The sequence below is a fragment of the Erinaceus europaeus genome, chromosome 12 (assembly GCF_950295315.1).
Source record: "Erinaceus europaeus chromosome 12, mEriEur2.1, whole genome shotgun sequence".
Lineage (NCBI taxonomy): Eukaryota > Metazoa > Chordata > Mammalia > Eulipotyphla > Erinaceidae > Erinaceus > Erinaceus europaeus.
Window position 1 is genome coordinate 2,631,787 of NC_080173.1, and position 16,904 is coordinate 2,648,690.

Consider the following 16,904-nt stretch of genomic DNA (forward strand, 5'->3'; position numbering starts at 1 on the left):
CCTGCCAATGCCTATATCCAGCAGAGAAGGTGACAGAAGCCACAACTCCCACCTTCCGCTCCCCATAGAGAATTCTGAGGGCTGAGCAGTAGCACACATTGTATGGAGCGCAAGGACCCACACAGGATCCCAATCCCAGCCCCTGGTTCCTCACCTGTAGGGGGTCGCTCCACAAGCAGTGAAGCAGGTCTGCAGGTGTCTTTCTCCCTCTTTATCCCCCGTCCTCTCTCAATTTCTTTCTGTCCTATCCAATAAAAATGGGGGGTGGATAGCTACCAGGAGCAGTGGGTGCATAGTGCAGGCACTGAGCCCCAGCAATGACCCTGGAGGCACACACGAAAAGGTTCATATTTCCAGGGGGGGAGAAATGTTAGAAGATGATCGATCAGAGGGCTTTGAACTCCACCACCTTCGAGACACGGAGAAAGAAGAGGAACAAAAGGAAGCACGTGGAAGTAGCAATAAGATGACTTCCAGTAGGTGTGACTTGGAAAGGAAGAGAGCCATGGGGAGTGGTGGGAAGAGGGCAGATACAGACAGATGACTACAGAAATAAGAACTAACTCCAATGGAGGGAGTGGGGACACAGAATCTATTGGTGGGAACAGTGAGGAATTATACCCATTATCTTTTAATTTTGTAAATCAACATTAAGTCACTAATAAAATTAAAATAAACAACGAAAACAGTAGAAACGTCTAACCTAGAGTTATAGCTTCTGTCTATAACTCCAGTATCACTGACCACTCAGCTTGATACGAGATCAACTGATGTGTGTGTGTATGTGTGTGTGTGAGTGTGTGTGTGTGTGTGTGTGTGTGATATTTCCTCCTTTCTACTTACAGAGAAGTGTTATTCTTGAGACTTTACAAACAATTCTGACCCGCCATTTTCTCTAGTTACCGCCCTGTCTCGTGTCTCTCTCCTTTCCCCTGGACTTGTGGTCTAAACGTGCTGCTCTCAGATCCTTCTTTCCCTCTTTGTTGCTAACTCAGAAATCACGCTTCTCCCCCCCCCACCTCACCCCCCGCTTCTGAAATGGTCCTTCTGCTCTGCTGCTGAAGCGGCTCCGTGTCTCCCGTGCCCTAGCCGACTCATTCCCGAGCCTGGGGAGATTAAGTCCAGAGGCAACTGTCCTCCCAGCCTTCCCATCCAGACACTCCGTAGGCCTCTGAGCCGGCAGGTCTTCACTGTGGGTTCAGCTTTCCTTCGGTCTTGGTGATGCTTCACAACCCTGATTCTCTTCTTTCTGCACTCGAGACACCCTCTCTATTCACTACTTCCTTCTTCCTTCTGTCTGTTAAGTATGACCTTTCTGCAAACCCCAGTCCTCAGTATTCCACCCCTACTCTCCCCTTTGGTCATTTCACAGACACTGCAACGTATCACACACAGGCACAGAGCACTTTGTGCCTACCTGTATAGCCCTCACCCAGATCAATACCCTGACTCCTGGGTCTTGATTTTCACACGAGCACCGTCACCTACATGTCTGTCTCGGCTCTCCTACCCAGTAGATCTATGCAGAGTTTACCTTCTTGCTAGCTCCCTTTTCCTGACTTCAGGTTTTACCACCAAAATTCTGATCCTGGTCTTTCCACAAAGAGTTTTCTACTAGTGTGACAATGGATTGGCCTCTGACGTATGAGTCACCTTCCTGGGAGGGAGGCAGGTGGCCAGATGATGAAGTTTCTGGGTCAATGAAAGGGCACCAGGTCTGGGGTGGGGCTGCAGAGGTCACCCACAAAACTGACTTCTAGAGGGTGTGGCCTGAAAAGAACCACCTCTCTCTCTTCTTGTGAAGTGCATGAGTGTGGGGGCAAGCCAGGCTCAGGAGCCAGAATGCCTGATCTCAATTCCTAGCCCAACACCCACAAATTGTTTCTTAAGCTGTAGTGTCTCACAATAAATAAAGGATTGTCTTACGGGCCTTGTATGTATTTTAAAATATGCATGGGAGTCACTTATTTAAATATGTAAGAGGTGGCTGAATACACGGAGGAAGTTCAGCAAACTTCAGTAAAATCCCACAGCTTTCCATGGGTTTCTATATTATTTTTGTTTGTTTCTGTATTCTTAATGTATCATGAGACCTGACGTCTCTTATCTTTCTAAGTGACAGAATCATGGGGAAATCTTTCTAAGATCCTGTTCCCATCATATCCTCCCTTCTTTCTTTCTTTTTTAAAATTTATTTCTAAAATATTTTTTATTGTTGTTGTAATTATTATTGTTGTTATTGATGTCGTCGTTGTTAGGACAGAGAGAAATGGAAAGAGGAGGGGAAGATGGAGGGGTGGAGAGAAAGACAGACACCTGTAGACCTGCTTCACCACCTGTGAAGCGACCCGTCTGCAGATGGGGAGCCGGGGGCTCGAACCGGGATCCTTACGCCAGTTCTTGCACTTTGCGCCACGTGCGCTTAACCCGCTGCGCTACCACCCGACTCCCATCCTCCCCCTCTTTCTTCAGACTCTTCATTGAACACAGGACGAGCCTGCAGTTTCTCACAGTGGTATCTGATGTCCTTCACAGCTGGGCTCAGTTACCTTTGCAGTTCATACCCAGAAATTCTCTATTCCTGGCCGATTTATCAGGCATCTGACTAGCCCACTATCTTTTGAGATGCTCTGTGAAGCCTTCTGCTTATGTATTTGACTAGGGTGGTGTTGGGCTCTCTCCAGTCTTCTTTGCTGCCCTCTGCTCTTCCTACTCTACCTAGATGGCGTCTTTCATGCCCCAAGTTCCTATCACCTTCACTGCAAGAACAGCTTGTGTGACAGTCATGCACTGTCTGGTCACACTTTGTGCTTGCTCACAGTTATTGGGCACATGGTTTAATCAGGTGGATCCTGTGTTTCTTGAATCATCACTAAAAACTAGTACTCTTCACTGTGTGCATGACAGCACTGGGTGTTTTACATACTGGTACCAATTTGAGACGTATGCCACTCTAAGACTGCACACTGACAGAAGCAGGAATCTCTTCACCCAGCTCAAGATGTAGCCCACACACACTGGCATATGTGGATAAGCACAAAGAGGCATGTTATTCAAAGATACGGGGAAATTTCTTTAAGATTTTACAACAAAATGCAGACAATCCCCAAGATGCAAGTAATGGCATTTATAAGGCTTCTGAGAAGCACAAGGTAAATTCAAGGAAAAACACCACAGGACATTAGTAAGTTTCTCTTTCTCTCGCGCTTCCTCTCTCTCTCTCTCACTCTCTCTCTCCTCTCTTTCTCTCTCTCTCTCTCTCTTCCTGGGGAGTGAACCCAGAGTAAGGGAAGCACATGCTTTGCCACTGAAATACTCCCCTAGCTTATTTTTCTAGAGTGTGAGGGTCCCAGGCAAACATGAGCAAGTCCCATGAGGCGGCAGCCTGCCGTGCTGAGTGCCACGAGGTCCGAGTACAGCAGTGTTTTGTCCGCAGCAAAGGATGGCAGTAGAGAAGAGCTCGGATCTACAGTTCTCAGAGGCAGATGTCGGCCTATCTGAAAAGGTGCCGACATTAAGGAGTCTGAGCACACACCTTCAGAGCTGTAGTGCGGGGTTCCTCACTCTTACTGTTACCACTTCTCATGACCTCTTACGCCTGACATTTCCTCTGAAAGATGCCGAAGAGACCGTATTAGCCACACCACCAGTCCTCGCCTACTTTCAATACCTTTCCCCTGGGCCTTGGTCCCACTTGACCACATGTCATGTCTATGGGCTTTGTGTTAGTTCCTCCCCTTCTCTTGACCACACAATCTGTGAGCAGCCCCAAACCTCTGAGAACGTGAACTGAGCTCCAGTTCCAAAGGCTTTCTCCGCAGAGCACCACAACTCACCTATCACCTTGACCTGCAGAATTTCACTGACCATCTCCACATGGGAATGGCAATTGTCGGCAATGCACTGGTATTCAGCATCTTTGGTTGGCTTATCTTTGAATACTGCAGGTCTGTTTGAGTTCATGTATTTGTGCTCCAAGTTGCTACTTGCTTTTAAAAGGCGATAAGAAATTGGTGTTGTTCCATTGATGGACTGGCAACTGATTTCGATGGTTTGTCCTTTAATCACCTCAAATATGGGGTCGTGAAAAATCCTGGGCTTGGAGAGCATTTCTAGAATGCAAAAAACACAAGATTCAGCCTAAGAGGTAACCTCTCCAATCTCCGTCACAATCACAGTGTTGCATGCAACCTACCTTCCTTACCGTTATAGGGCTCCTTCAAGATGGACAGGTAACATGTGTATGTGTGGGGAGGAGGGAGAGGGAAAGAGAAAGTCGCAAACCCGTAAGGACGATACATATTCAAGAAAAGCATCACAATTTCCTGCACGTATGCTTCTTCTCTTTCTGTCTTTTACTTTCTCCCTCTATATCTATCTGAAGTAAAAGGAATGAAAATAATCTGGGAATGGTAAAAGTGTTCAAATCTCAGAACCATTAAAAAAAAAAGTGGGTCAGGGGAGAGGTGGTGCAGCAGGTTAAGCGCAGATGGTATGAAGTGCAAAGACAGGTGTAAGGATCCCAGTTTGAGCCCCCGGCTCCCCACCTGCAGGGGGGTTCCTTTACAAGCGGTGAAGCAGGTCTGCAGATGTCTGTCTTTCTCTCCCCCTCTCTTTCTTCCCCTCCTCTCTCCATTTCGCTCTGCCCTATCCAACAACAACGACAAGTAATAACTACAATGTTACCAGGGCAACAAAGGAGAAAAAATAGCCTCCAGGAGCAGTGGATTCGTGGGGCAGGCACCAAGCCCCAGCAATAACCCTGGAGGGAAAAAAATATATATATGGCCAAGGAGGTGGTGCAATAGATAATGTGTTGGACCCTCAAACATAAAGTCATGAGTTTAATTCCAGGCAATGCATGCGCCACAGTGATACTGTGGTTCTCTCTCTCTCTATCTCTCCTTCTCTCTCTTATGTTAGTAAATAAATAAACCTTTAAAAAGAATAAATAGTTCGGGAGTCAGGCAGTAGTGCAACGGTTAAGTGCATGCGGCACAAAGTGTAAGGACCTGCATAAGAATCCCGGTTCGAACCCCCGGCTCCCCACCTGCAGGGGAGTCGCTTCACAGGTGTTGAAGCAGGTCTGCAGGTGTCTGTCTTTCTCTCCTCCTCTCTGTCTTCCCCTCCTCTCTCCATTTCTCTCTGTCCTATCCAACAACAACGACATCAATAACAATGATAATAACTACAACAATAAAAAAAAACAACAAAGGCAACAAAAGGGAATAAATAAATAAATAAATATTAAATAAAAAGAAAAGAAAGAATAAATAGTTGACAATAGGGTGAAATCCTGGCTCACTAAATCTTGGCTGGATAAACCACAGCCACAAGTTAAATTTGAGTACCCAGAGTAAATAATGACTATGACCATGATAAGGTGACCAGAGTGCCACATTATTTTTTTTTTGCCTAATTATATATATATATATATATATTTTTTTTTTTTTTTTTTTTTTACCAGAGTATTGCTTAGCTCTGGCTTAGGGACTTTGACATAGAATTTCTAGCATGCCATTATGCTAGCTCCCCCTGCCCTGCAAACTGCATTCTGACCAAGTTTTTTATGCACTGTCAAGTCCAGCTGTATGGCTCTCGAGGTGGCCTGAGTACCCATGTTCCACCTACTACAAGTTTTAGTCCTTTTTGTAAGCCAGGATGTCGGTTAAAACTGAAGCCTCGATCTGAAAGTTTAGCATAGACTAAACAGAGTTCCTCCCTGATCCCTTTGGGTGGGTGCCTGCTCCAGCAGCCAAAATCTTGCCCAATTCAGAGACCACATCAGTAGCATACCGTAGCCACAAAGATAAAGACAGACAGAGAGAGAGAGAAAGAGAAAGAAAGAGGGAAAGAAAGAAGGAAGGAAGGAAGAAAAGAAAGAAAGAAAGAAAGAAAGAAAGAAAGAAAGAAAGAAAGAAAGGAAGGAAGAAAAAAAGAAAGAGAAAGAAAGAGAGAAAAGCCACGAGTTTGGTTTTTGCTGACACTATGTTCAGTGTTCTGCCTTTCTCCTGTATTCTAAGCAGAACTATTCACTCGTTTGATTTATTGTTTCATTCTTCCGCCTTTTTAAAAATATTTATTTTCCCTTTTTTTTTGCCCTTGTTGTCTTTTACTATTGTTGTAGTTATTACTGTTGTTGTTATTGATGTTGTCATTGGTAGACAAAACATAAAGAAGTGGAGGAGGGGAAGACAGAGAGGGGGAGAGAAAGACAGACACCTGCAGACCTGCTTCACCGCCTGTAAAGCGACTCCCCTGCAGGTGGGGAGCCAGGGGCTCGAACCGGGATCCTTATGCCGGTCCTTGTGCTTTGCACCATGTGCGCTTAACCTGCTGCGCTACTGCCCGACTCCCTCATTCTTCTGTCTTTTCTTTGCTGTCCCAATCTCATCTGCCATCATAGTAGAGGAGAAAGAAGCCGGCAAATCTCTTTCTTCCACTCACGGCGAGGACTCTGGGAGCCAGCAAGGATGTACTCACCACACACAGTTATGTTGACCATGTTGCTTTTCTTGACCACTCTGCCAATGCCAGCAGTGCAGGTGTAGGACCCACTGTCCTCCTCCGATGCCACTATGGTAAGATTCTGGCCCTGTGACACTGTCAGGTTTCCCTTTTGGATGGTGAAGTCGGCTGGAGGTGACCCTGGGATTGAGCACCACAGGTTGAGGCTTTCACCACGGTCCAGCCTCAAGGAGGTAGATTCCAGCACGGGCTTAGAGAACAGCTCTGAAAAACCAGTGAGTGGGAATGGGTGAGATGCTGCTGGGTGTGACCCCCAGAGCCCTTTGACAGAGTCTCTTGACTTTTGACAGAGGCAACTCCCAACTTCCTGCTATGTTTTCTTCTGCTTTCTCATATACCAACCAGATGACTGCACAGTTAAAAGCTAGAGTTCATTTTCTGTCTGGACTGCAATGGCAGGTTTTCTGCTCTTGTTAATCCGATTTCATAGACATGGATTAGAAAATTTTGCGGGAGTCGGGCAGTAGTGCAGCAGGTTAAGCGCACGTGCCGCAAGGACGGCCAGAAGGATCCTGGTTCGAGCCCCCGGCTCCCCACCTGCAGGGGAGTCGCTTCACAGGTGTTGAAGCAGGTCTGCTGGTGTCTGTCTTTCTCTCCCCCTCTCTGTCTTCCCCTCCTCTCTCCATTTCTCTCTGTCCTATCCAACAACAATGACATCAACAATAATAACTACAACAATAAAGCAACAAGGGCAACAAAAGGGAATAAATAAATAAATATTAAAAAAAGAGAAAATTTTGCAGTGGGGTCCAGCAGCAGTGCACCTGGTAAAGTGCACACAATACCATATGCAAGAACCTGGATTCAAGCCCCCAGTCCCTACCTGCATGGGGAAGGCCTAACAAATGGTAACGGAGTGCTACAGGTATCTCTCTCTCTTCCTCTCTATCTCCCATTTCCTTCAGTTTCTCTTTCCATATATAAAAACAAATAAAATTAAATATATATATATATATATATATATATATATATATATATATATATATATATATATATGAGTCAGGCGGTAGTGCAGTGGGTTAAGCACATATGGTGCAAAGCTCAAGGACTGAAGTAAGGATCCTGGCTCAGGCCCCCGGCTCCCCACCTGCATGGGGGTCGTTTCACAGGCAGTGAAGCAGGTCTGCAGGTGTCTGTCTTTCTTCTCCCTGCCCCCCGTCTTCCCCTCCTCTCTCCATTTCTCTCTGTCCTATCCAACAACGACGACATCAACAACAACAACAACAATAACTATAACAACAATAAAAACAACAAGGGCAACAAAAAGGAAATAATATTTAAAAAAAAACTTTAAAATATATTTTAAGAAGGAAGTTTTGCAGCTTGTAAAGCAGTAAGGGATCATCTGTGCGATCATTCATTCATCCATTCACTTGTTTCAGCCTATAAAGCAGTAAGGGATCATCTATGCGATCATTCATTCATCCATTCACTTGTTTCAGCCCACAAGGTGTTTTTTTCAGGTCATCTCTGTGCCAGGCACCTTAGTTAGCACTAAGAGAAAGCAGTGAAAAAGAAACAGTTCCCAGTTTCAAAGTGCTCATGTCTTGAGAGTGATTCAGACACAGTGTTTCGGCAAATCCTAGAGAGGGGACACTGAACCTAGGCTTGGTGAATCAGAAGAGGCCTTTTCACAGAAGTTACCCAAGAAGTTGAAAAACAAGATTAGAAAAGAAAACACAAGTAGAACCTGAAATGGAATTGGCGTATTGCACCAAAGTAAAAGACTCTGGGGTGGGTGGGGAGAATACAGGTCCATGAAAGATGATGAATGACATAGTGGGGGTTGTATTGTTAAATGGGAATCTGGGGAATGTTATGCATGTACAAACTACTGTATTTACTGTTGAATGTAAAACATCAATTCCCCAATAAAGAAATAAATTATAAAAAAAAAAAAAGAAGTTACCCAAGCAAATAGGCCAAGTGTCTGAGTCAGAGGGAACAGCCTATGGAAGGCCCGGCAGGAGGTTAAAGCAACTGAAAGTTCAGTTGGCCTGGAACACAGTGGAAATAGAAGAGAGAGGTCTGTAGATCACACCTTGGTAACACCGAAAGAAGTGTGAATTGTATCATCCGAGCCATGAGAACCGCAGAAGCCTGGACCAAGGCGTGGCATCCATGTCTGCAGTGGGAAAATGTCTGTGGAGTGACAGGATGGGCTTGAGGCAGAGTGCCCAGAACAGGGGGATGCTGTGCAGTCTTGCAGCAGATAGCCACGGGGGGCTGGGGAGCAGCTAGCCCCCAGCTCTCCAGCACTTCTTACAGGGAGGGGTGCGAACAGCATCTGAAGTCTCTGGAGGTCCATACATTCTATGGAGCTTTCAGGGTTTTCAGCTTGGAGGCCCATGGCAGGAACAGCTACGGTTGAAGTTCAGGATGTCTTGCCCTCTCCTGATTCAGATATTCCCAGAAAATATCGGTTGTGATATTTGTTTTTTTGTCTTCTATTACTGGGGAATTTCAGTTAAGAAGACTTGGATCTTTCACATAAGTAAATGCACATTGGCCCGTGGTACAAAAGGAGGGATTATCTACAAATATCTACACACTGAGAAGAAGACTTATACTCAAACTTTCTCTGCAGGGAACCGGTTATACTAGAGGTCTGAGAATGCAGGATTCAGGGAATCATATTCAACATGTGCCTGTCATGCAGGTGGAGGGTGAAAATCAGCACTGCCCTCTCATCACTGACGTCACCTACATATGAAGGGCATGTCCATTATAACCTGGGCACAGTGGGTGCCCAGCTTCCTCCACTGGCACTAGCACAAAGTTTCAGCTAAGCTGGTATTCCAACAACTTATCTGTATTTCATGCTTTCCGCCTGACAAGCATTCCAGAGCACCATCAGAGAACTCTAGGTTAAAGAGCAAAACTAGGTTAAAGAAGCTGATGGCCTGATACAATCTCATTGTGAAGATGCCAACATGTGAAAAAAAATGTCTTGGAAAAAGGTCTCAAAACAATGAATCTACACTTAAATTTTATTTTTTTTTACACTTAAAAATTGATAATGCCCTTTTCTGTACACTTTTAAGGCTGACACAGTCCTTTAAGAGACTTAACACTGAAGGGTAAATTTCCATAAAGTCCCAAGTAAGACTGCTGTTTGGATCTTGTCTGAAGTGACAGTTGAAAACAGATACATGGATATGAAAAAGTTAAAATACAAGCTCTCTTGTTGAGGTGGATGCAAACTGGCTTGGGATGAACAGTGAAGAGTCAAGGAACTATCTGCTTGTCTAGGGGTAATGTGAAAAGCCAACTGGGCCCTCACAAAGCTGTAAGAGGCTGCTGTCCCTCCCATGTCTGTGGAGCCTACGGTGTGTCAGACTCTGTGCTAAGTAAGCATCACCCAGGCAAGGTGCTCTGAGCTGCAGGGGGGCCCTTCCAGAGCTCCCACAGAATGACAAGACACCTTGAGTCTCTGCAGCAACTGTTAAGTGTAACAGAGCAGAGGATGATGGCAGCTGGGCTCTGCCTAGGGAAACTGGAGAGATTTTAGTCTTTAAGGACAAAAGGTTTTCAGTGACCATAGCCGAAAGGGATTACTGGAAGCTGGAGTGCCCAGACGGTTTCAGAGCTTAAGCCCATGAATGTTGGAAAGAGGTTGCTTTAGGGGGCTTTCCCTGTAGCCAGCTAACCACATCCGCTGAGTTGGAACAGACAGTTCTGGCGTGAGGACAGCATTGGGGGTAATTAGTAGGGTGAGAGGACAGGAGAGTTGAGACGTGTGGAAGAACTTGGCGACTGTTTCTACCTGTATCCTGCCACCAGCACATCTGGCAGTGACCACCTCAGAGAGGCTTTTCCTGGACCCAAGCTCACTCACTCTCATGCACACACATTCCTCCTTTTGCTTTGCAGTCAGGGAGGTCTCACTGTCAGACTGTATAAGCTGGGCAGTCAGTCTCACACAAGGGAAGAGCTTCCCCCACCCAAATCAAAGTTCCTCTACAAAAAAAGTCCACTTGTCAGTTTTAGTTTTGCGTAGGACATATGACAGACTCCAGTTTATTGGTAACAGAATAGCTGAGGGCTGCCATCCTCCCCCACTTCATGGCACTGTGAAAAAGAGACGCTTATAACTCAGGTAATGACTGGCAAGACTGGGACTTGAACTTGTAACCTCAGCCACCATAGCTAACTGCTTACTTACTCCTCACCGACTCCCCCCATGCCCTGTCTCACCCCACCAGCACCATGTGCTCGGATGAGCAGAAGCGCACAGATCTGCTCAGTCGGCCTTCCTGGGCTGCAGCACAGCCACGTTCGTGGCCCATGCGGAGCAGACACTGGCTCTGGCAGCAGCCCTACCTGTGATGTAGACCACGATGCTGTTGACTTTGGAAATTCGGCTTGTTTCCACTTTGCATTTGTAGTTGCCACTGTGCTCCACCAGGGCCATCACTGAGTAGTCGGCTTCATTGCTTCCTCTGTTGTGAGCGACAATCTCCTTGTCCCTCTGGATTATGATCTCCGGGTATTCCTGGCTCGGGTGAGCTACTTGAATGGTGCACTTAATGTGGAGCTCATCGCCTTCTGTGATCTTTCCCTTCGGGGTGATGTGGAACTTGGGAAAAGAGAAGGATTCTAGAGAGAGAGAGAAGAGCTGATTGAACTCATCTGAACCCGTTGAGGGGGAAAGACACTTCCTGTTTCTGTTGCTAGCCAGTGTTTTTCCTTATTGATAAGAAAAAAAAAAAAAAAGAAAGGAAGGAAGGAAGGAAGGAAGGAAGGAAGGAAGGAAGAAAAAAAGAAAACCACTTTCAAGGCTGACAAAATAGCTCACTTCGGTAGTGCACCGTTCCTGCCATATTCAGGACTCGAGTTCAAGCCTGGCTCCCACCACACTGAAGGAAAATTCCTTGTTGTGGTCTCGCTTTTCTCACTCTCTATAAAAAAGAAGGAGGAGGAGCCAACTTTTCTCTCAAAAAAACCTTTGCCCAGGCTTCTCTGTGCTCCCCTCCACTTCACTTCCCAAGCATTCTTTCTTCTGGAGCCTTCTCCTTAACTTCTCTAGGCTTTTGTTTGTTTGATTTTAGTTTCCCAAAGTCACCACATGTTTGTGATCTTAGGAGAACCACTGCAGTTTCCAACGGAAGGAACAGGGACACAGAGCTCTGGTGGTGGGAAAGGTGTGGAGTTGTACCCCTGTTACCTTATAATTTTGTAAATCAATATTAGATCACTAATAAAAAAAAAAAAGTAGAGCATCCTAAGAGATGGAGCAGTGCTCTGGTCTCTCTCGTCACAATAAGAAAAGTGAGTAAGTTCAGCAGGGAAGCAATTACAGAAGCCAGACCTTCCACCTTCTGCATCCCACAATGATCTTGGGTCCATACTCCCAGAGGGATAGAGAATAGGAAAGCTGTCAGGGGAGGGGATGGGATACGGAGGTCTGGTGGTGGGAATTGTGCGAAGTTGTACCCCTCTTATCCTATGGTTTTGTCAATGTTTTCTTTTTATAAATAAAAAATTTTAAAAAAGAAAAGTGAGTAAATTAACTAACTCATTCATTCATTAATTAATAGCACAAGGTGACTAAGAACAATCCTGACAACACAGTCCTGCCTTTCCTTGTGTTGGGCTCTTTCTCACCACAGCAAGCCAGTCAACCAGAAAGAAAGAGAAAAAGGAGAACAGGACTCTGACCCCTTACGGTGACAATATCACTCGTGATGGATTCTGAGGTCTCCACGTGGGTCCCAGAGAGAATGCTAGCTTCACAGACAAAGGCTATAACACTGTCCTTGTCCTCAACTGGGAATTCCATGGTCACAAAGTTCTGGTTCTGAGAATTTTTTACTCTTCTTTGCTTGACAGTTTGTGTATATACGCCAACTTTTTCAATTTTGAAATGTATTGGAGGCCTTTCCTCTTGAACAGAACAAGTGACCGTCACGATTCCACCTTCTACGGCCTCCTTCTTGTCCACCGTAACTCTGGGTGTGGGTACTCCTTTGGGGGAAGAGACAGCCCATTAGTGCCAGTCTGATCTGTATCCGTTATTACTGGTTTGTCATTGACCCATCTGAATGTTACTTTGTTTTGTTCCCACAACACCTAATGCTACCTGGCAGGTAAATATTGAACAGTGTTTGTGTCTAGAACAGTATCAAGTACTCTGAAAAACAGAAACCGTTTCAGATGGGATTGGTGGGGGCCAGGTGAGCAATGTAGCAAATTAGGAGAATGTCTAATGCCCATGTTTTCAGGCTGGGAAGAGTCCAAGTAGACATGTTAGCAGGGTATTGATGGGCGGGACCGGTAGCAGCACTGGTACTATTTCCTCAATTACTAGTCTTGGTGTATGCATTGCATTCCACCTGCTCAAGTTATGTGCAATTCCTAGGACTCACCTCTCACCAATACCTGGTACGGGGAAGTGGTTTTCTCCTTGTTGTTCAGAACCACGGTGCACTTGTAGGTCCCTGCATTGTAGATCCGGGCTTGCAGGATAGGGAAGCTCTCTGTGTTCTTCGTGGTGGAGACGTTGTGAAATAACATGTCATCCTTATAGAACAGCAGCCAGTGCTGAGGCTTGATGCGTGCAGTGGTGCTGATGTCCACAACGCACTGCAGGGTCAGGTTCTCCCCGTTTTTCACCTCCTGCTTGGGCAGGATCACCATGTGGATGCTGTTGATAGTGAAAGCTAAAACCAAGGGAGAGCAGGCACACCTGTTATCTCAGAATCAACACCATCCTGGTGACCGTCAGCACGACAAATTGGTATTGTCACATCCTGTGTAGTGGACTAGCAAATACAGTCTCAGATACCTACAGGGGCCAGGCAGGAGACATTCTGTACAGTGACCATGGGCAAGCCTGATATAGTTGGTACTGAGTTGGAAGCAACCCATAGAGGGTGACAAAGTCTGTCTATAAGATGCCAGCCACCTGTGAGCTGCCATGGCCCCTGTGGGAGGAGGGGCACAGGGTTTAAGTGAGGTGCTCGAGCTGTGGTTCATCTGTTGACTAAGCTCTGAGCTCAGCTCCCCTATATATGAGATGGGGGTAATACAAAACAACTTCTTAGGCTGTGGTGAGGCTGACGGGAAAATAACCGTTACAATGTCTGGAACACAGTAAGCGCCTAATATATGATGACTCCCCCCAGCCCCAAACCAGATGGTCATAGCCAAAAACTCCTTCCCGCCCAGACTTAACCAAAACAGCCTCGCCCCAGCTGGTGCTTTCTATTTGATGAGCTCAGAGACCTCACTATGTGGGTTAGAACTTGAAACCACTGCATTTCCATATTGCCACCTGCCACTGACAAGCCAAAGGCACAGCTTCTGCTCATGAGTGAAGGGACCCCATCAAATCACACAGCAGCACCAACACCCAGTCAATGCCCAAACCTCTTCCAGGCCCCCCCAGGCCCCCCATCAACAAACCAAATGCATCATTTCTGCTCCGTGTTCTCTAGCACTTAATTGGCTTAAGACACAGCAGCCACAGACTGTCAATAAAAAGTCCAGCTGATGATAGATGACACTTTGAAACTTTTTCACTATGACCAGCTGATGAGAGGAGTTGCTTAAAATTGTATGTTCTCCCCCCACACACACCTATGGACATCTAATCTTTGACAAAGGGGCTCAGACTATTAAATGGGGAAAGCAGAGTCTCTTCAACAAATGGTGTTGGAAACAATGGGTTGAAACATGCAGAAGAATGAAACTGAACCACTGTATTTCACCAACAAATTATCAGATACTTAGAAGAAAATATTGGCAGAACTCTTTTCCACATAAATTTTAAAGACATCTTCAATGAAACCAATCCAATTACAAAGAAGACTAAGGCAAGTATAAACCTATGGGACTACATCAAATTAAAAAGCTTCTGCACAGCAAAAGAAACCACTACCCAAACCAAGAGACCCCTCCCAGAATGGGAGAAGATCTTTACATGCCATACATCAGATAAGAGTTTAATAACCAACATATATAAAGAACTTGCCAGACTCAACAACAAGACAACAAATAACCCCATCCAAAAATGGGGGGGAGGACTTGGACAGAATATTCACCACAGAAGAGATCCAAAAGACTGAGAAACACATGAAAAAATGCTCCAAGTCTCTGATTGTCAGAGAAATGCAAATCAAGACAACAATGAGATATCACTTCACTCCTGTGAGAATGTCATACATCAGAAAAGGTAACAGCAGCAAATGCTGGAGAGGTTGTGGGGTCAAAGGAACCCTCCTACACTGCTGATGGGAATGTCAATTGGTCCAACCTCTGTGGAGAACAGTCTGGAGAACTCTCAGAAGGCTAGAAATGGACCTACCCTATGATCCTGCAATTCCTCTCCTGGGGAATTGAGGAATAGATCCTAAGGAACCCAACACACCCATCCAAAAAGATCTGTGTACACATATGTTCTTGGCAGCACAATTTGTAATAGCCAAAACCTGGAAGCAACCCAGGTGTCCAACAACAGATGAGTGGCTGAGCAAGCTGTGGTATATATACACAATGGAATACTACTCAGCTGTAAAAAAATGGTGACTTCACTGTTTTCAGCCGATCTTGGATGGACCTTGAAAAAATCATGTTGAGTGAAATAAGTCAGAAACAGAAGGATGACTATGGGATGATCTCACTCTCAGGCAGAAGTTGAAAAACAAGATCAGAAAAGAAAACACAAGTAGAACCTGAAATGGAATTGGCGTATCACAACAAAGTAAAAGACTCTGGGGTGGGTGGGTGGGGAGAATACAGGTCCAGGAAGGATTCAGAGGACCTAGTGGGGGTTGTATTGTTAAATGGGAAACTGGGGAATGTTATGCATGTACAAACTATTGTACTTACTGTTGAATGTAAAACATTAATTACCCAATTTAAAAAAAAATGAAAAGAGAACACACAAAAAAAAAAAACAAAAAAATTGTATATTCTCTGGAAATTTGGTCATATTTTGTGTTGTGTTTCATACCTAGTGATGCGTAGACTACTGCTCTGGAACTGTTCCAGGCTAGAAGGTTCGGGACCATGTCCAACCCAACGTTAGCACTTTGTACTGGGCAGGCTTATCTTTTGAGAATCCTCTTGGCTCTGTGGAGAGCCCATCTAATATCTCAGCTTTACTTCATGGGGCACCTCTGAGCACTTTAGTCCTACCTTAACTTTGGCTTCTGCTAAATCCAACCAGGAAGGAAAAGATGGTGGTTTAAGTGAAAGTTACTTTTCACCACACTAACCTTTAGCAGTCCCTTCCCTGTTTCTGTCTATTCCTTTTGCTTCCTGGTCAGAGAAGCCTGCTGGGTGAGCTCTCAGAATGCACGTTTCTCTGAAATGCACTCAGCCCCTATTGATCAGTACACTGCCTCCCTGCTCAGAATGGGCTCTGAAGAGTGTTGACTACCCACGACTAAGATGAGGTCATAGCAGACCTCGCAGCTTTCAGCTTGTCATTCTTCCCTCCACTGGAATTGCCCAATCTGTATAAAACCAAGCATCATGTTATGAGGCCCACATGGCAGGCAACTGAGGCCTCTGCCAACAGCCACATGAGTGAGTGTGAAAGCAGACTCTCCTGCACTTTGCAGACAGACTTAACTCAGAACCATCCAAGTAAGCCTTGAGTCCTGACCCTCTGAAGCCATGTGAGATAATAACTGTGTTTCGAGTCCATGTCCAACAGAGAAGCAATGACAGAAGCCAGACCTCCCACCTTCTGCTCCCCATAAAGAATTTTGGTCCATACTCCCAGAGGGATAAAGAACAGGGAAGCTTCCAGTGGAGGGGATGGGACCCAGAACTCTGGTGGCAAGAACTGTATGGAATTGTATCCCTATTATCTTACAATCTTGCTAATCATTGTTAGTCACTAATAAAACATTACTAAATAAATGTGTCTTTTTAAAAAAATATTTATTTATTTATTCCCTTTTGTTGCCTTTGTTGTTTTATTGTTGTAGTTATTACTGATGTTGTTATTGGATAGGACAGAGAGAAATGGAGAGAGGAGGGGAAGACAGAGAGGGGGAGAGAAAGACAGACACCTGCAGACCTGCTTCACCACCTGTGAAGCGACTCCCCTGCAGGTGGGGAGCTGGGGGCTCGAACCGGGATCCTTATGCTGGTTCTTGCGCTTTGCACCAGCACTTAACCTGCTATGCTACCGCCCAACTCCAGTGTATCTTGTTTTAAGTCATTAAATGTTGAGGTAATTTGTTAAACAGCAATAGGTAATAAATATACCACCCAGTCAAACTTCAAAAATAATTTATTTATTTTAATGAGAGAAATACAATGAGAGAGAGAGAGAGAGAGACCAAAGCACTGCTCAGCTATGGCTTATGGTGGGCTGGGAACTGAACCTGCAACCACAGGGCCTTAGGCATGAAAGTCTT

The 16,904-nt window shown here is 45.4% G+C and overlaps 1 protein-coding gene and 1 pseudogene across 6 annotated transcripts in view; one reads left to right on the plus strand and one right to left on the minus strand.

Moving 5' to 3' along the window:
- The window catches only part of PECAM1 (platelet and endothelial cell adhesion molecule 1), a 57,761-nt gene that overhangs the window by 35,465 nt on the left and 5,392 nt on the right, over window positions 1-16,904 (minus strand). For all 6 annotated transcript variants that reach the window (XM_016190246.2, XM_060202571.1, XM_060202573.1 and 3 more), the window contains exons 3-7: window positions 12,897-13,190; window positions 12,190-12,495; window positions 10,852-11,127; window positions 6,484-6,732; window positions 3,837-4,112 (exon numbers count right to left, since the gene is read on the minus strand). In XM_016190246.2, the coding sequence (XP_016045732.1) occupies window positions 3,837-4,112; window positions 6,484-6,732; window positions 10,852-11,127; window positions 12,190-12,495; window positions 12,897-13,190 (1,401 nt within the window). The remainder of the gene's footprint in view (window positions 1-3,836; window positions 4,113-6,483; window positions 6,733-10,851; window positions 11,128-12,189; window positions 12,496-12,896; window positions 13,191-16,904) is intronic.
- Window positions 9,560-9,668, plus strand: LOC132542340 (small nucleolar RNA SNORA26; annotated as a pseudogene).